This window comes from Eubalaena glacialis, chromosome 7 (assembly GCF_028564815.1).
Source record: "Eubalaena glacialis isolate mEubGla1 chromosome 7, mEubGla1.1.hap2.+ XY, whole genome shotgun sequence".
Taxonomy (NCBI): domain Eukaryota; kingdom Metazoa; phylum Chordata; class Mammalia; order Artiodactyla; family Balaenidae; genus Eubalaena; species Eubalaena glacialis.
Genome location: NC_083722.1, coordinates 74,230,751 through 74,250,126, shown reverse-complemented (window position 1 = coordinate 74,250,126; position 19,376 = coordinate 74,230,751). Strand labels below are relative to the sequence as shown.

General features: G+C 59.8%; 1 protein-coding gene across 1 annotated transcript in view; it reads right to left on the bottom strand.

Moving 5' to 3' along the window:
* The window catches only part of BSN (bassoon presynaptic cytomatrix protein), an 87,946-nt gene that overhangs the window by 8,457 nt on the left and 60,113 nt on the right, over positions 1-19,376 (bottom strand). The window contains exons 4-6 of the mRNA XM_061196820.1: positions 15,947-16,831; positions 8,100-8,567; positions 983-7,651 (exon numbers count right to left, since the gene is read on the bottom strand). Coding sequence (XP_061052803.1) covers positions 983-7,651; positions 8,100-8,567; positions 15,947-16,831 — 8,022 coding nt within the window. The remainder of the gene's footprint in view (positions 1-982; positions 7,652-8,099; positions 8,568-15,946; positions 16,832-19,376) is intronic.

Sequence of the window (19,376 nt, the reverse complement as noted above, 5' to 3'; positions counted from 1 at the left end):
TCACCTCCACAACCCCACCCACTGAGGCCTCACCTCTCTCCTCTCTGCATCACACTCAGAAAACGGGTAAATATACCTTCCAATGCCTCTGGCTCCTAGGCGCTCTCCCCAGGGCCACTGTGCAATCACTTCCTTCAGTCCATCTGCCCATATTCTGCCTAGGAAACTTTCTAAGATACCCATCTTGTCCTGTCTCACCTGCCTGAAACACCCAGAAGCTCCAAGGGCCTTTGAGAAAATGCCAACCCCCTCTTGGCCTGGCACTCAAAGTCCTTGGTGTCAGTCCCTTGCAACCCCCATCTTCCTAACATGCAGGCCACATCTCACAGTCCCGGGACATCATTGGCAACTAAAGCCACAGATGAGGGTGAGTTTAGACTCCAGGAGCCCCTATCTAGGGCAGCAGACAGGTGTGTAAACAGATTTGCTAAGGGCCAGATAGGGGCATGGGACGAGATGAGGCAGAGAGCACGCTGCAGCCCACTGGAATGGGCCTTGAATGGTAGTCCAAAGGGCTTTGGCTTCCTGTGGGGCAAGGGAGCCAGGCCGGGGCTGGGGAGTGGGGAGCAGCCCAGCCAGGTCGGTGCTATGGTTTTCTCAGGAAACATCCAAAGAAGAGATTTGGAGTAGGAGGGGCCCAGGCTGGAGGGGAGAGCTGAGGAGGCCTGAAGGGGGAGGTGGCAGGGACTGGACTAGATACGGGCTGTGAAGAGGCAGTGCTAGGGTGAGGCTGAAGTTTCTAGCAGGGTCTGGATAGCCGTGGGGGCCCAAGTGTGAGTGTGTTTTGCCCAGGATGTCCTTGCTGGGCTGCGGGCTCCACTGGATGTGCATCGAGATATGCATCCATTCCTCGATTCCTAGCTCTGGGCCTCTGGAGCTGGAGGTGACTCCACCCCCACCCCAGGAGATGCCCCTCCCTGTGGGGCCCCCCAGGCTAGGCAGAGACCCCTGTCCCACCCTGGACCAGCCCCTGTGCCCATACCTGGCTACCCAGTACCCCCTGGTGCTGGTAGAGGGAGAACCTCTCTTTGGCAGACTCCTCGGCGGTGGGGCTGAGGGGCTTAGGGTCAGACAGGGACCGCTGCAGGGTCTTCATGGGGCGCGGCAGCGTCTGCTGGCGGAGAGCGCTGTCAGCCGTGAAGTGCTTCTGGGGACTCACGTGAGCCTTGTTCAGCCTCTCACTGGAAGCAAAGGAGGTGTCCAGGAGCCGGTGTGGGGACAGGGGTGAGACTGGTGAGTAGAGGACCTGGGGGGACTTGGGAGGCTGGCGGCTCACAAGCTGTGAGAGGGACTCCGGGGGCAGGTGGGCCTGGTATCCAATCTCCAAGGGATCTGGCTTCTTTTTTTCGAATCTGCCCAGGGGCCCTGGGGTGACGATCTGGATGCCAGGCAGGTAGGGGCTGATGGCAGTTGGCCCTACAAGCTGCGGCCCGGCCACACCCTGGGCCTGCCCATCCGGCTCCGTCTGGCAGGCCAGGCTCTCCCCACGCCCAGTCTTCTCTGGCGCCGATATGTACCTGACGATCTCCACCTTGGGGTCGGTGGCAGCTGTGATGTGGATGGCTGGAGAGACTCTGGGCAGCTGGTCAGGCTCTGTCTGCACGGAGCAGTCGCTGATGGTCTGGATGCCCACGCTGCTCATGGCCCTCATGGCGGGGGCGGCAGTGGATGATGAGGCAGTAGCATCGTGCTTGCTGTCGGAGCCAGAGTCTGAGTGGCGGGAAAGACGGGACCTGCGGCGGCGCACTGGCTGCTCCCACTCGGCGCTGTCCTCGTCGTCCGTCTGCACGCTGCAGTCAGCACTCCGCCGTGCCCGGCGCCGCCGGGTCAGGAGGTAGCGGCCCTCTCCATCCTCATCATCCGTCTGCACGCTGCTGTCTGCAATCCTCCTGACCACACAGGGCTCAGGCCCTGACTCTGGCTCGCACACGTCCCGCAGGCGTGGCATGGAGTGCCGCTTCTTGATGCCACTGCGGCCTGCCTCCCACTGCTCCTCAGTCTGCAGTGACATGTCCGAGGCGGAGCTGGGGAGACCCCGGTGCAGCACGGGCTCACGAGGCTGCCCAGGCCCCTCAGGCCCAGGCACGGCAATGAAGGCCGCGTGGGTCAGGGGTGGCCAGTACTGGCCATTCTGAGCCAGCTCTGTGGCAGCTGGGGGAGGCCCTCGACCGGGTGCCTCACAGGCCACAGGGAAGGGAGCCTTCTGCCGCTGCTTCTGTTCCTCCAGCTGCTGCTGCAGCTGCTGCTGCAGCTGCTGGATCTGCTCCAGCTGCAGACGCTGCTGTGCTAGCTGCTCCCGCTGCAGGGCGAACTGAGCCTGCCGTTCCTCCTGCTGCTGCTGCAACACGTGGTGCTTGATGGTCTGCAGCTCCTGCAACTCCCGCTGCACCAGCAGCTGCTCTTCCTCGCGGTGCCTCTGCAGCTCCACACGCTCCCGCTCCAGCTCCTCCTGCAGCCGCAGCTGCCGCAGCTTTTCTAACTCCACCCGCTCTCGCTCCAGCTGTAGCAGCTGCTCCTGCTGCTTCCGCTGCCTCTCCTCCTGTGATGCTTCCTCCTTCTCGAGCCCTGGCCGGCTGAGGGCCCCACTGCCGCCCCCAGGAGCAGCATCTACCGGTGGCTTCTGGCCAGCCGCTGGGGCTGGGGCTGGGGCTGGGGCTGGGGCTGCTACAGCCTCGACAGCAGCAGGGGTGGCTGTGGAAAGAGGCTCTTCCCGAGCAGCCCCTGCTGGCAGCTCTGGCCTTGGTAGGCCCCCAGCCCCTGGCGCCTTGGCAGTGGCAGGCTTCCCCAGGTAGACAGGACCCTCAGCAGGTGGAACGCTGGAAGCAGTGGGGAATCTACTTGGTACAGGATATCGGTACAGCCCTGTGGGCCCAAGAGGTACCCTGGGGGCAATCATGGGCATGCGTGTCAGGCTGGCGAGTGGCACGGCTGTGACTCCTCCAGATGCATAAGGCCTGTACATGCCACCACGCACCATGGGCCGCAGTGCTGAGGCAGGCTGGGTGGTGATGGGCAGTGTTGCAGCGATTGGAGTGTTGATAGTCGAGTAGATCATGCCGTCGGCTGCACGCACAGTGGCTGTGGATGGCAGCAGCTGTCTGATTGCTGTTCCCTGGGCTGCTGTAGGCCTGTACTGGGCCAGGTTCCCAGGACTCGGGTGGCCCTCCGGGAAGGTGGGGTTCCCAAGGAGGCCAGGTCTGAGGGGAGCCAGACCTTGCGGGGCACTGAGCCCCGGCTGGGGCTGATACTGCATGAGGTCGGGGCCACCACCACCACTGCCACGCCGCCCTCCGTACTGGTCCATGGAGTTGAGGGCAGCACACATACGGCTGATCTCACGGGCCGTGGTGGCACTGTACTGGGCCAGGCTGGCCTCCTGGAAGCCAGCTGCATCTCCCCGTGGGCCATACCTATGGTCTGAGTAGATGTTTGACACTGAGCTGTAGCGCCGCATGGGAAGCGGGTGAGTCAAAAGGTCTGTGGGATGACGTAGGTCCGTGAATGAACCATACTGCAAGCCCTGCCCAAGGTAGCGTCCATCTGCAAAGCCCAGGCTGTAGGAGTGCTTCAGTGAGCTGAGGTCCATGGCCGAGTCTCGTCCAGGGCCCTGGAAGAGGTGACCAATCCTGTGGGTGTGGTAGTTGAGGCCAGCCTCAGCCAAATTGGTGTCAGACATGGAGGAGTACAGCCTGCCAGGGAGGCCCTGTGGGTAGGGCCTCTGCTCCTCATGGGGCCCAGGCCCCCCGACCACCTGTGCCCGGTAGGTGGGGGCCTCGGGAGGCTCAGGGTCCCGGGGACTGTAGAAGGGGCCGCTGCTTTGGCTGGGTGGGGCAACATCTGCCACACTCTTCTCAGGTGCGCTGGGGGCGGGGTGAAAGGTACCTGTGCAGCTACTGCCAAAGGGGAACTTGTAGACCATATCACAGCACGCCAGCTGGCTCTCGGGCCTCATCCCAGTGAGGTCCAGGGCACCTGCCGGCTCCTCTGGGAGCAGTGTGGTCACAGTGCCTGCTGTGCCTTCTCCCATCTGCACCACCACTGTATGTGGCTTCCTGGCACCTGGCAAGGCGTGTGACCGCAGCTCTGCAGGGGTGGCCCGATGGGGTTCGGAACCAGGCTCTGGCACTGGGCCTGACTTGAGGCCAACACTCTGGGCAGTGCCCACCTGAGTGATCAAAACATCCCTTCTGGCCAGAGGTGCCACCTGGTTGGGCAGGTTATACCTGGCAAACTTGGCCTCCCTGGGTCTTCCTCGGGGCCCACCACGGTACGGGGCTGTCTGGACGGCCTGCTCTACCTGCTTGACCTGGGCCAGGCACACGGGGCTACCCGCACCCTGGCCAAAGTCCAGCCGGCTCTGGAAGGGGTCTCCATAGACCACAGGCTGCTTCTGCTGAGCCATGAGCACAGATGAGGCCATGGTGATGCTCACGGTGGTGGCGGTGCTGAGGAAGGCATGGGTCTGCTCCTGGGCATTGAGATTGATAACCAAAGGCTGTACAGCGGTAGACTGCCGTCCTGGGATTGGATCCAGAGCAAGGCCGTACTTCCTCGCTTCCACAGCAAGAGAGGTCAGGTCCATGCCCTGGTCAGTGAGGATGATGGGCGTGGGCTTGACGGCTGTGCGAAGGTCTACCACGGCACTGCCAGGGGGCCTGGGGCCGGGCTCGACCCTAGACGTTCCAGGGACAGAGGAGATCCGGCACAGGGAGATGTTCTCAGCAGGGAGGGCGCCCCAGCCATATAGTGCCAGGGGCCCATCTGCACCAGCACTGGCTGCCCGCGGGAAGCCAGGTGGCCCAGGTGGCTCTGGGGGCAGCTGAGGTGTTGTCTGGCTGTAGCTGTGGGTGGTGGGCTGGGTGTCAATGGGTGAGCACACTGGGGAGGTGGAGGCACTGGCATGGACCATCTTGGTCTGGCTGGAGGCATCTGACGCCAGTGTGATGACCATAAAGGGGGCATCCTGAGAGGACTGCTGCCATACCAGGCGAGGCGTGCTGGGTCGGTGTGGCGTCTGTGTGCCCTGAGCCACTGTGGGTGTCGGGGTGGGGGCACCAGGGCTCCGTGGCATGTCCGAGGCAGGGGTCAGGCTTGGCGTCTGTGTAGAGAACTCTGCTGTGGCCCTTGGGCCCAGCTTGCCAGGGGAGAATGTGGGACTCTCTGAGGGAGAAGATGGAGAGAGAGGGGGGCTGGAGCCTGCAAAGTAGGAATATCCCCGGGAGGTCTGCGGGGTGCCACTCTCGCCATCACTCACACTCAGGGGTTTCTCTCTGGCAGCCCGTCCACTGACAGCAGGGCCACGGTGGGGCTGGGGTAGCTCCTCAGTTTGAGACCCGTAGTTTGCAGTGGTTGGGCTCTGTCCATAGCTGTGGCCAGTGGAAGAGGGCAAAGGGCTGCGCTCAGAGCCTGCTGGGGAAGTCGGAGTCACGTACCCTCGTGGCAGGCCAGCCGGACAAGGAGCCGCAGCTGTGGAGGCTGGAGCCGCAGCTGTGGAGGCTGGAGTCCCAGGGCCCTGGGTAAAGGTTATGCCTACTTCCTTGGAGGCAGAGCTGGGGAAGGCAGGAGAGCTGTGCAGCTTGAGGGGGTCCTGAGGCTCCTTTGCAAAATGCTGAGTAACACGGACGTCGGGAATGACTCGGCCCCCACTGCTGTCAGAGGAGGCGGAGGTGGAGAAGGACACAGGGGCGGCGAGCTGGGTGGGACTGGTACCAGGGGTAAGCGGGCCGCCATTTTGTTTCATTGGGTCCATGTACGCACTCTCGGCATTCAGAAACTGCTTCTCCTTCTTCTTGTCCTCAGCAAAGGCCAGGTCCTGTGAGGAGGCCTGATGCATGCGGGCAATGCTTTGTGACGTCTGAAGGATCTCCTGGTACACGGCTGCTCCCAGGCTGGCTGGCGTGCCCTCCGAGGCCGGCTGAGCAGCCCCACCATAGTCATGGTCTGGGGTGTCCTGGTATTCAAAGGAACCCTGGCCCCGGGGGCCTATGGGCTGAGAGGGGCCACCATGGGGCCCACGGCTCCCTGCTGCCTGGCCTTGTTGCCGCTGGAGCAGCTCGGCCTTCCGCATCATCTCCTCGTAGGCCTCCTCAGCGCTCTTGAGAGGCCGGCCGGAACTGGGAGTGGTGGTGCTGCCCAAGGGTGTCTCGGTTGGAGAGTAGAGGGACATGAAGGTGGGCAGGTTGTACTCACTGCCTGACTTGTAGAGCCGAGGGGGGCCACCATCCAGGGCTTCAGCCTCTGAGTCAAGGGAGGGTGAGGGCGAGTATTCGGAGCAGGAGGAACGATGTAGCTCCTCCATCTCGGCCGCCTGCCTCAGCTCCTCCGTGGGGGAGGCATCCTCAATGGGTGACAGGTTGCTGGGGGGGGTCTTGGAGCGCTCACGCCGCCGCTGGGCCCGCAGCTCCTCCTTGTCACGCCGGGTCTTGCGGGCCGTGCTGCGGATGCGCTGCTGCTCCACCTCCCGCATCTTCTCCTGCTCGCGCAGCAGCTCCTCCTCTTCCCGCAGCTCCTCCTCCTCTGAGGAGTCCTCGATGGTGGGCAGCAGGGGCCCATGCGAGCGGTGCCGGGCCTTGCGCTGCTGCTTGGCTTCTTCCAGCCGCTGCCGGCGGCTGGGGCTGCTGTCGCTGTCCTCCTCCAGCGAGGACAGGGAGGTGGGCGAGGTGCCCGAGGTGTAGCTGGGCGTGGAGGCCGGCAGTGTGGAGGAGTGCTCCCCGCGGGAGCGGTCCTCAGGCGAGCCCGTCAGGCTCTCCATCTCCAGCTCGGGCTCCCGGTCCAGGCTGGGGTCGGGGCCTTGGCCCAGGTCCAGCTCATGGCCGTAGCTGCCCGTGCTATTGAGCTCGATGGTCTTGAAGCGGCGGAGCCCGCCCTGCAGAGCCCCAGTGCCGTCTGCGGCCTCTGCTGGGCCTCCCTCGGAAAGCAGCTCCTCATAGCCCGTGGTGGCGTTGTGGGGCAGGCGCCTCTTGGGCAGCGCTCCCGGCTCTTGGCTGGGCTCGGGCCTGGGCCGGGGGCTGCCCTTCTGGGAGCCATGTTTGACCGGGCCGTGCCCGGTGGGGGCAGCGTCATCCTCCTCCAGGTTGTCTTCTTCGGCACTCATCTCCAGGATCTGCCGCCTCATGAACTCCTCATCAGTCAGTTCTGCTGCCCGGGATGGGGGCTGGGGCGGAAGAGGGGACAGGCCACCCTCACTGCTGTCCTCCACGTAGTCGTGCCTCAGCTGGCTGCCGAAGTCGTCTGAGGACTCAGCCGTGTCCTGCTGCTCCCTCCGGCGCCCCCACTCCAAAGAGTCTTCTTCCTCCAGGATATCCTCCAGCTCCTCATCCGAGTTGAAGGCCTCAGGCATGATGGACAAGGAGTGGGGCCGCCGCTTCTGCTCCTCACCACTGCCGTAGGGTGGCTTGCTCCGCTCACCACTGGGGGCCGGGCCCTGGGCCTCCAGCGAAGGCCTCATGCTGCTCCCCACCTTGTGGAGCTCAGAGGGGCTGGGCGGGCGTGGCCCTGTCGCCCCTGCACTGTCCAGCTGTTCCACCTCCTGCTGCACAATGCCTGTGATCTCACTCTGGGAGCTGGAGACACCATCGGAGGAATAGCCTGTGTCGCTGAGGCTCTGCGGGCTCCGAGACAGGTCCTGAGAGTAAGGCTTGCCCACCGGCTCCTGCAGCAGGGTGAGAAGCAGACGCTGACTCCCCATGGCAGACAGCTCGTGGGGGGGAGTCCAGCCCTCTCCGTCAACCCAGGGCCCTGGGGAAGGGTACCTCCACCTCCCGGGGGATCAGGGCCCACCACCCACTCCATTGCTCTGGTCTTGAATAACTTACAGGTTCCATGTCAAACCCCAAGCAGCCCTAGGTTCTCAAAGAGAAATTTTACTAAATCTAATGGCAGCAGAACCCAGCAAAGCATCCAATAAGGTGTCAGACACAGGATCGGCCTAGAACTCACAGGCTCCAGGCCCTCTAGGGCCTCATCTAGGCATCCCTGCTGTCCTCTGTGGCCCCAAAGGGCCTGTCCCAGGTCTACATCCCAGTCCCGCAGGGAGCTAAGCCCTTCTCTAGATTGCCCTGCCTGAAAGCTAGGATCCCTGGGAAGTAAATGAGACTGACCTCCGCCTCCCCACCCTTCGGGGCTTCTGGAACCCCCGCCTTGACGGGGGTGGCAGGTTCAGTCCTCCGCACCCCAGCCTTTGCTTTAGGAGTCCCAGGGGGCAGGGTAGTCTCTGGAGGTGGCTTCGGCACCGGCTCAGCTTTAGCTGGGATTCCTGTCTTCTTTTCCTGGACACTGCTCGGGGTCCTGATGGGTTCAGAAGCCCTGAGGGGCTTGGCTTGGGGACTGGCCTTGGTAGGAAGGGGACTGGCCTTGGTGGGCAGGGGACTGGCCTTGGCAGGCGGGGGGCCTGATGGCTGGCCCAGCCCTGGTGGCCCTTTCTGCTTCGGAGGAGCTGTTCCAGCTGCATGGTGAGGGGCCCCTACAGGGGGCTGCTGTGAGGTGGGCAGGGTCAGTGGGGTCGGCTCTCCCAGGCTGCCCTCCAGCAGCCGCTTAGTTTGGCAGTTCAGACAGAGCCACTCGGTTTTCTGTAAGGAAACGAGAGAGGAGGGGTTTGATGAAAATCACAAAGACACTGAAGTACTCAAAGATTATTCCTGTGACTATTTCTGAAACCTTAAGGAGGAGAAAATCTCCCAAAGCATGACACTAAAGGCACGAGGAGAAAAAGACTGATACGTTTGTTGCCCCCAAATGACAGACGCCCCATCCTTTAGATGCATATGTAGAGTTAAAAAGACAAACCCAAAGGAAGGGTTGCTTCCTTACCCCATAGAGAGCTTTTCACTTGGCCTGAAAAGGAGGAGAACCTGTATGAGAGGGGAGGCTACAAAAGTAGCACAGTATCTGGAGAAGAGGGGGCGCTGGGGACTCACCCCCAGGGTGAGAACAGCTTCTGGGAGGGGTGCAGAGTCCCCCAGGTGAGAGCCCCCGCAGACCAGGAACAGCATCAGGCAAGGAGCACCTCCCAGAGGCACTGCCCCGCCCCAGCCTCCTAGCTCTCAGGCCTCAGATACCATCCTTCTCCACCCCCAAATAAGGGCTGTGCTGGGAGGGTGCAGGCTCGTGGGGCCAAGGGAGGCTGTCTGGGGGAAGCCCTGCTTGGGGGTGGGGGATGGAGCTGAGCAGTCCCCTCTGTTCACACCCCCCAGCCCAAGTCACCTTGTCTTAGGCCAGCAAAGACGCCAGGCGAAAGCCTCCTCCTGCTCCCCCGGCCTCTGGGCTGTTCTTCCGATGGGAACTGTGTGTGCCAGACCTTGGGCCAGGGGCCCTGCTTCCTCCAGAGTTGGGCTAGGATCAAATCCTCAACCATCAGTCCACCAGTTTCAGGATTACCCTCTCTGTGTCAGTCTAAGTGCTGGGGACTGGAGACATAGCCATGACTAAGACGGACACACAGGCTGGCATGCAGCCTTCTTGGAACCCAGAGCCCCAAAGAGGTCATTCTGAGTATGACATGGGCATCAATGGTGAAGTTCCCAGAACACCAGAAACCAAGTCTAACCCCCCAGGTCCCACTGTCTGCACAGGGAGAGGGTCGAGCATCCCAAGCCCTGAGCGGGTGATTTCTGTAGCAGATCAGAAGCTGGCAGGAGCATGTCTCCCAGGAGCCTCCTCCAGAGTCAGGGCTCCTCCTTGGCAAGACTTGAGGCCCTGTCCTGGCCCACGAGGGAGGGTTGGGCGGGGAATGAGAGTAACAGCACACACCTGTGCCTGCTCTTGTCCCAGGGATGCAGAGCCTCGGCACCCCTACTGTCCTACTGTTGCACATCGGGGTGCCAAGACACTCAGGCTCCCACCAGCAGCTTGACCACTAGGATGGGGCATCAGGGGAACCAGAGGACACAGAACCACAAGGTCAAAGAGCCAGGGACAGGGCAAAGAGGTGGCCCTTGGCCCTCACCAGCCCAAAGTGGGCCAGCATCCTCAGCACCCTTACCTCACACACTGCCCCTGGGCCCAAGTCAGACCCTAGCCCACCTGGCAGAGCCTTGGAAGCATGGTACCTCCAGGATGCCTGTCCTCAGCCTGGCATCCATAGGCCACCATGGCAAGTGCCGTATCAATGATTCTGCCCTGATTTCCTGCCCACAAAGCTACACACCACATCTCTGCCCTGGGCCCCAGCAGAGGCCAGGTCAGGCGGGTGGCAGGGCCCTGGTGTTGATTGAGGGATAGGTCTGCTCCACAAGCTTGTTACTCAGGGCCTTGAGACCGCTTCCCTGAGATTGGAGCTCCAACTCTGCCTGGAGGCCCAATTCCACACACAGGTCCTGAGTAGAGGGGCTCAGCTATGGAGGGGGACCCTTCAGAGGTCCTGCGGGTACTTACCCTGTTCCTTGTAGGGCCTGGCTCTAGCACCACTGCTGACTCCCCTGGACCTTATCTGATGCTCTGTGTATCCCCCATACAAACTCCTATGAAGCAATGGGTGCTGGCCACTTGCTGGGCCTTGGGCTCACTTGGTGCCTAGGGAGAGTGCTGGATGGGTTCAGCCAGGAATCCCATCCACGTTCCCCCAGCATCACCTGAGGTCACAGTGGAACTCCCTCCATGTCAGAGAGGACTGTAAGGTGGCAAAATGATCCTAGAGAAGTGGGAGGGGTGTTAGCAAAGGCCCAGAGAGAGTTCTGGAAATGAGCGAACAGCCCCTTCCCTAGCCCCAGGATCAGCATGATGGGGTTAGGATGTGGGCCTAGACAGGGGGCTGGCCCAAGGCAACACTGCCCTGACTCCACCTTGGGTCCATGCACACAGCCAGCCAGGTTAGGCCTCTGAAGGTTCTGTCATCTGCTTTGGCTCACCTTGCTGGCTTGGCAAACCTCCGACCTGCACCTCTGGCCTGCAGACCCCACCCCAGAAGTGACAGTCCAAATGAAGCAAGGGCACCTTGGAAGGGTGGCCTGGATGGAGGCGACAGACCTAATGCCAAGAGCTCAGAGGCAGCCCCTGCAGTGGCCTGCTTACCTGAGCCCAGAGGCCCAGCCCTCAGCAGAGCATGTCAACTGTGGTCACATGCTCCCTGGGGTTTCGTTCCTTCCCACGCTTTCTCACAGAGGCAGCCAGGCTGCAGAAGGGGCTGCCCAGCTGGCCCTCTTGCTCCTGGCTCTGCTATAGCAGGCAGTGAGGGAAGGAGGGAGGGAGGGAGGGCAGGCAGGAGGAGGCATGTGAGGTAAGAGCTAAAAATAAACAGCTGACCTGGCTGCTGGAGGCCCTTCCCCAGCCCTCTGGGGGTGGTGGGAGAAGGGTACAGGGCATTGGGGCCACTAGAGGTGCAGCCAGGGGAGACCTGGCCAAGGATGGGGATGGGGATGGGATGGGAGGCAGGCTGTGCCCGGGGGCTGGAATGCAGCTGCAAACTGAGGCCCTGACTCCTTTATTCACGTTGCTCTCATCTCTGCCCCTCACTTCATGCCCCCACCCCCACCCCGCTCCTTCATTCCCTGTTCATGCATTCCCTCTCCCCCTTTAGTGTTTACCCCCCTCATTCAATCATTCACTTGCACGTTCTCTCTCATACGCTCCCTCATGCAGCCCCAGCCCTTGGGGAGCTGCTGCTCACTTGCCCCTTTTCCTATCCCCTTTGGCAAGTGGGCAGGGGACGATCTGGGACCTGGGGATGGACATGGGAGGCTCTGATGATCATTTCTGCCTTGCCTCCCTCTGCCCAGTTCCTTTCTGGGGGCAGGAAGGTAGGAATCCCCCAAGGGCTATCGCCACCTAATAATGGTGGGAGGCGTAGATGTGCATACCTTCAGATGGAGCTAGGTGGGTTCGGGGCGAGGCAGGGGAAGTGAATTATCTGAGAGAGTTGGTAGGGTACCCCACAGGCAGGTGAGACCCGCTACCTTCCGGAATCACTGGCTGCTGCACCTCATGGGCCAAGAGAGCCCAGCGAGGCTGCACTGGAAGCTGGGCATCCTCCCTGCACTGTCTGACACAGCCTGAATGACCCTGCAGAACACAGTCTCTCTGCATGTGGAGCTGGCCTAGGTGTCCGTCTGGTTACAGCGACACCGGACTGGCTGCCTAGCCCAACATACCCCCAGGCCCACTGCCAGACCAGGGGCAGTGGATGAGAACTCCTGAGAAAAGGATGCCCAGAGATTAAAAATAAAAGAGCCCAAGACTTGCACACTGGACCACAGGCATGGCCATTGCTGGTGCTGCTGTTCCTCTCCTGACTCTTGCCCTGCTCTTCCCTGTCCCCAGACATGCATAGGCTCCCCTTTTGGGGACCTCTGCCTCCGATAAGAGGAATCCTCCCTGATATCCCCAACATTTGCCTTTATGTTTGGGCTGTGCTCTCCTCATGCTCCAGCACCAAATGTGTCCATTCCCTGTGGCCATCCCTCATGAGACGAGGATCTTGCACTGGCCACGGGGTCAATTCATACCCAGGTAGTAGGGGCTGGTGGGGACTCTTTCTTTCCTGTACAGAGACCCTCTTTTAGGACACTCTGGTTCCAATCTCCTGGCTCAAGGGCTGACTGTGTGTTGGACCTCGCACAAGTATCTGAAGTATGGCATCTCACCTGGTTCTCACAGAAACCTAAGAGGGAGAACTATGGCCACCATTTCACAAGGGAGGAAACAGGTCTCCCTGAGATCACTACCCCACAGGCAGACTGAGGCAGGTCTAGAGCAGAGGCAGCCCCCACCCCAAATAGGCCCAGCCCGTCCCACACATCACAGGTGCCAGGCCCTTTGCCCAGGGAGGCCTGACTTCTCAAGGCCACGGCTTGTATTTTGGCAATTATAATAAGATAAGAAACGGGCAGTGTTACAGTAACAACTCCAACTCCACTAATTTCTTCACAAACTCTATTTTGAACCGAAAGCCAATTAAAAATTAAGCCAGAGGGTACTATTATCTTTCAAAAAGATAAATAGGTAAAAAATTTGGAATCAACAACTGTTAATCATGAAATGACTCACATTTTATAGCACTATGGTTAATTTTTCAGAGAAAATTTCAAAGAGAAAAGGGATCTAGTCTTATTGCCTCCTCCATTGTATGCTCTGGACTCCCTCTTGAGAAAGAAGGTAAAAAGGTTTTTACAGCTCAGAGAGTTGGGGTAATTCCCACCCTGGCAGCCCAGACAGGTGGCTCCACCCACAGGTGGAGCCACAGCAGGTCTAACAGGCCTGGGGGGGAGCTGGCCCTCCCTCAGGCCCCCAGTCTGCATGCAGACATGCCTCATGCTGTGCACAGAGACAGCCAGATGGAGAGAGACAGCCAAGGCAGACCTACCCCTCCACCTCCCTCCCAAGGCAGGATGTGTCTGGGCCACCTGCTGAAAAATCAGGAGCCTCTTACCAAGAACACACAGGGAAACACAAAATTGCTCTAAATGCCAAGTGGCCATTCACTGAGATGGGACCAAAGATGGCCCATGGCCTGGTTAAGAGCCTCAGCTGGGAAGGGCAGGGGAGGGGGACACACCAAGCACCAGCCCTTCCCTACCAGCCTCTTGCAAGACCCAAGGCAGGCAGAGCCGGGAGAAAGTTCTGATCATTGTCTGGGTGAGGAAGGACAAGGGCTTGGAGTAGGGCCGTGGCTGCAGGGATGAAAAGAAGAGGCCAGGGTCTAGTGCCAGTGGGAAGGCAGAGCCAGCAGGGCTTGGTTCATGGAGTGGATGCTGAGGTGAGAGAGAGGGAGGTGAGGATGACCCCAGGCTCCCAGCTTGCACCTCTGATGGATGATGGTGGCACGGTCTCATGGTGGGAACCACGGGAGGAGGCATGATGGCTGCCTAGCCACACTTTCCCCAGGAGCAGCCACAGGCCCTCTGGGGATAGCAGCATTAACAAGCAGAGCCATGAGGAGAAAGGAGTCAGAGAAGCTGGGCCACCTTCTGACTGCTGTTAGGAGCAGGAGGCAGGGAAGCAGAAGCTGCAGGTAGGGAAGATCTAGGACCAGGACGCCCAGCAGCTTTGCCATCAGGCCCATGGAACCCACAGATCCTGTGGAGGCAAGGGTGGCCCTGGCCAAGGAGGTGGCAGTGGGGCAGGACATGGAGACAGCAGGACATGGAGGGATTGGGGCAAGGGGCAACGCTAGCTACCGAGGGGCAGAAGCTCCAGGGTCCAGGGAGGCAACAACCAAGCCTCTAATGAGGGGCTGAGATCAGAATCCAGACCGTTCACCCAGAGTCAGCATGTGACTGAGACACTCCTGTTTGGGCAGAATCAGCACTTCCCCTGGCCTGGCCCAGAAGTCGCTGAAAGGAACTGTCAGGAACATTTATACTCCTGGACAGAGACAGTTTTCCCTTCCTCTCTGCACATCCTGCTTAATGAGGAAATGTGGGCCCGAAGGTCCCTCAGGGACAAGGGTCCTCCAGGCTGGGCCAGCTCAGCAGTCCAACAGGGCTCAGCGTCAGGCTGCCCCACCCGGCAGTGGGTGTATGCCTGGCTCTGGACTGGAGTTCCTCTGGCCCTGTGGTGACCCCTTGGTGCCCCCTCACCTCTCTGGGCAGCCAGGCCAGCCATCCTCCAGTGAGCCACTGGACCTAGGGCTTGGGGAGGTGGCAGTGAGGACCTGGAGGGCATCACATGAGGCATCACACGAGGAGGTCACTCGTCTTGCTCAGGCCGCCCCTCCCTATATGTTGGAAAATATGGCCTGTGGCGGCCAAAGTAGTCTTCCTTGTCACAGTGGGCTGCTCCCATGGAGGCCTGGCCCAAGGCAAGTCACAACAAGGTGTCACAGAGACCATGACTACACCACACACTCCTCTGTTGTCTCTGGGCCAGCGGTGGTCTGCACTCCACACTCCTCTGCCCAACCATCAGTCACATATGGCTTAGCCCAGGGGCCCCAAGACTCAGGCGGCTACCGTGTGCAGGAGGAGTGGGCTTGGCTTGACATCTCCTGATATGACACAGCTGGGGACACATCCACCTGCCAAGATGAGCCAATCAGAGACCGCAAGGGCACACACGGAAGGGGACACACCCCGCTATGGGCAAGGCAGCCAAGGTAGGGTTCACATGGATGGCCCTGGGCAGGGCGGAGTAGGTGAGGGCAGAAGCAAGAGCAGCCTTCCGGCCCAGGCTCGTCCTGCTCTGCCAGGGTACCTCCTCCTCCGCACCTTCTGAACCTCCCAGGCTGGGCTCCAAGCTTCAAGAGAACACCAGGCCTCCTGCTCCCTTCCACCCAGCTCTGCACAGGGCCCAGAACCCTCCTGTGGAAGAGGGACTGCAGAGAGACAGGCCCCAATCCCAGCACTCCCTCAAACTTTCCTCTGGGTAAGAAGAGCATCTCTGAGCATCCCCACAAACAGCCCCAAGGAGGGCTAGGCCCTGCCACAGGAAAATATGTGGACCAAAGACTGTGGCTTTGACAAGCAGATATCAATACCCATGACCTCAGACGAGGGGATGAAGGGAGGACACTGCCTGGCTGGGCTGCCCCGCTGTAAGAAAGCCTCCTGCCCTGCCCTGGGCATGGGGGCACAGCCCTCTGCCTAACAGCCTTTCAACCCCTGTGAGAGTCACAGACTGAGGGCAGGGTACGACTTCAGGTTCTTCCTGCATGCGCAGCAGGGGTTGGCATCATCCATCAGGGCCATGCCCACGATAGCCAAGAATGCGGAGGCCGGTTCAGGGCCTCCTGAACCTGGCTACCTCTGGGACCAGCCTCAGGGCACTGGTCAGCCGGTCAGAGGCAGTGGGCACCATTATTCTGTCCACTGTGCCAGTTAATTCTCTGAGTGGAAGGACAGGCTGGGGGCAGGGACAGGTAAGGGAGCATAGACCCTCTGCAGCTGTGTAGGGGCAGCCCCGTGACTGCTACAGACCCAGATTTCTACAGTCCTTTCTGGCTCCCATGCCCCCCATCACCCCAGGCCTTGGCCCCTCACCAAGGCCCAAGGGAACATGCTTGGTCCAGTTCTCTTACCTCCACCAGGTGGGGCGTCGGGTTGAAGCCACACAGGTTGCACACCTGGAGTCTGCAGGTGGTGCAGGTGTTATAGTTGGCAGGGCCCTTGCTGCCCACGTTGAGCTCAGCTTGGCACAGTGGGCAGGTGGCCCTTTCCTTCGGCATGGTCTTTGGCTTGGCAGCAGCCTTGGCCACTGCCTGGTGTTCTGCTCTGCCATGCTTTGGACTGGTTGTTCCCCCAGTTCTCGCCAGGGCTCCAGGCCCTGATCCAGGACCTGTTTTAGCTCCAGGCTCAGTTTTGGCTCCAGGTGCTGGCCCAGACCCGGGCCCTGAGCCTGGAGGTCTTGGGCCAGCCTGCTTGCTGGCATCGCTGAAGACAATCTTGGGCGGCCCCTTGCTGGGGGCAGGCTGGCCCTCGGGGTCGGCCTCAGGCTGCACAGACATGAGGGTGCTCGCCTGGGTCAGCAGCGATGCACCAAGGCCAAAGAGCTTCCCAGTGAGGCCCTCCTGGGTCTGCTCAGCAGCACCAGGCCCAGAGGGTGCTGTGGTGGCACTTTTGGCCGGGGCCTCTCCTGCAGGTGGCCTGGGCTCAGCTGTGGAAGGCTTGATGGGGAGAGGGGGCTGAGGAGACATCCTCCCCACCTCCGGAGGGGCAGCTGCTTGGGCAGGCCCCGGCACTGAGGTGGCCCTGGCTGTCTCAGCCTGGCGGGGGCCAGGCTGTGGTCCCCCTGGGCCCCGTGATCTCTCTTGCTCCGGCTTCCCCAGGGGCTGTTTGGCTGGGGAGTGGACTGGAGACAGGGCTGGGGAGTGCAGTTGCTGCTGGCTCTTGGAGCGAGGCGCAGTGGTCATGTCCATCCCTAGAGCCCTCTGCATCTGGCAGTTCAGACAGAGCCACTCCTTCACCTGAGGAGGAAGCATCATGGTCATCAGGGTGGTCAGGACTGGTGGTGCCCATGGTCCAGGTCATTGCAGCCCACAGCAGCCAGGGCCAGCTCCTAGCACAGGCAGGGGCACCAAGCCTGGCCCCGGTGTTTCTGGGCTGCCAGGAGGTGGGCTGAGGGACAGATAGCACTGCCCTGCCCTCTAGGAGCTGCCAGATGTGTGGAGCCAAGCAGAGGCAGTCACACACTCCCCACCCCCAACTACCAACACACTGCCTGCCAGACTGCCTGCCAGGGTCCTCCCCACGCCACTGGCTGTACCTCAGACCTGCGTACATCATCCATCTCCACATCCCGCTTCACCAATCCATGCTCCCATCCTCCTGGTTGGATGACCCCAAAAGCCTCCAACTGGTCACTTTCTTTCCCCTGCTGCCCCCTTCAGGCTGTTTCCGCACAGCAGCCAGAGTGACCTTTTAAAATATAAACCAGGAGGGAAAGCATGGCCCTAGAACAGTGCCTGGTATGCAATAGGTACTCAATAAAAACTTGCAGAATGAATAAAGAAGTGAAGAGTAATAGGTGCGAGAGGGAGGCATAGAAAATAAAAAGAAACCATGATTCCTGTCCTAGAGGAGCTTAGAGTCTAGCTGAGGAGACAAGATATAAATGAACAATCTTGAGAGCAAAATAAGTGAGGGCAAAGTAATACAATGTAAGTGACGTAAGTAGAATAAAAAAGCCTTTTGCTTTCTTAAGGAAGAGAAAATTTTTTAAAGAAAATGGGATAATTTGTGCCTCCAGAATAAACAAGGCATGTGTTGCTGTTCACATGATGGACGTGTAGTTTCTCTCTGTCATTAACTCCTCCCTAGGACAGCAGGCTCATGACTCAGGTTGGGCCAATCACTGGTTGCAGCTAGGGGTGCAGGGATGGGCATGTGACCTTGCAAACAGGGCCAATCAGAGCCCTTCCATGTTACTGGGTGAGTGAACAACAGGAGATAGGCTCACTCATCAGAAGGACATAGCCTTGGAGTGGTCAGTAGCCTTCTTGCCCAGCATGCAGAGAGGCACTAAGGATGAAATCAAGAGACAGTCGGAAGTGGAGCTAAGACAAAGAGGAACTAGCAGAACTGACGACTTTACTCAATTCCCTGGATCCAGCTCTGCCTTAAGTCTACCCTCGGACTTCCAGCTACATGAGTCAATATCATCTTCCTCCAAAAATCCACATACAAATCAGAGAATGTCATTTACAGGCTCAAACCCCTCTAGTGGATTCCCACCACACTTAACCATGGGAACTCTTTACTGTGACCCATGAGGCCCCCGATCTACCCCAGCCTATGCCTCTCTCGGGCCTCCTTTCCTGCCCTCTCCCCTTTGCTGTCTCACCCCAGACACGCTGGACCTCCTGTTCTGCCAAGTGGTCCTCTGAGCTCTCTTCTGTAACCAGGGCCTTTGCACTCACTCTTCCCTCTGCCCCCGGGTGCTGCTAGCTATGCAGGTCTCAACCGAGTATCACTTCACCAACAGGGCCCTCCCTGGCCACACAATCGAAAATACCTGGGACTTCCCTAGTGGTCCAGTGGTTAAGACTCCACACTCCCAGTGCAGGACGCCCGGGTTCGATCCCTGGTCAGGGAACTAGATCCTGCATGCTGCAACTAAAGAGCCCACATGCCGCAACTAAAGATCCCACACGTGGCAACGAAGATCCCGCATGCTGCAACTAAGACCCGGCACAGCCAAATAAATAAATACATAAATAAATATTTTTTAAAAAAAGAAAGAAAATACCTCCGAAGCACTCTGTAGGTAATCACCCATTTTATCCTCTTCACAGTACTTATTCTTTCCCAAAGCTTCTGCTACTTTGTCCCTTTGGGTGTCTCCTGTATCCTTGCCCCACCCATGAGCTCTTGTTTAGGTGGTCTTGGGACAGTGCACAGTGTGCGGCACACAGTAGGGATCACTCCAGAAATGCTTGCTGTGGGATTAATCCTGACAACCTATTAATAGGGGCATAGCTCTTGCAAGGCCGCAGCCATGAGAATGGAGATTCAGCATCCCATGAGGAGGCTTCTCCTTCTCAACCAGAAAGGCAGAGGCCAAGTCCGCTCATCTATGGTTGAGCAGCCAGAGTCTTTGAAAGCACCACAGTGGCCCAATTGCCAGGGAAAGGTCCAGTCTGGTCCCTGGGGCAGAAAGCTCCTTCTGCCCACCCTCAGGGGTGCCTCCAGCCTTGCTCTCTGCCTTGAGGTCACAGGGCTGTGCTGCTGCTGCTGTGGCTGACTTGCCAGCAGCCCAAGAGCAGCATCCAAGGAGTAGGGAGAAGACTGCACTTTGATGAGTACCCCCTGGCACCCTGCACCACACAGGGCATGTTCGCAGGCATTCTTGCATTTTATCTTCACAGTAGAGAAAACCAAGGTCTAGTATGATTTAGCCACCAGCTTTCACAGTAACCCAGCTTGGAAGTGGCACTACTGGCAAGACTGGCCCTGCCAGCCCTGCCCAGCTCCTCAGCTGCAGGCTGCAGCCTGTGGCCTTTTGCATGTCTG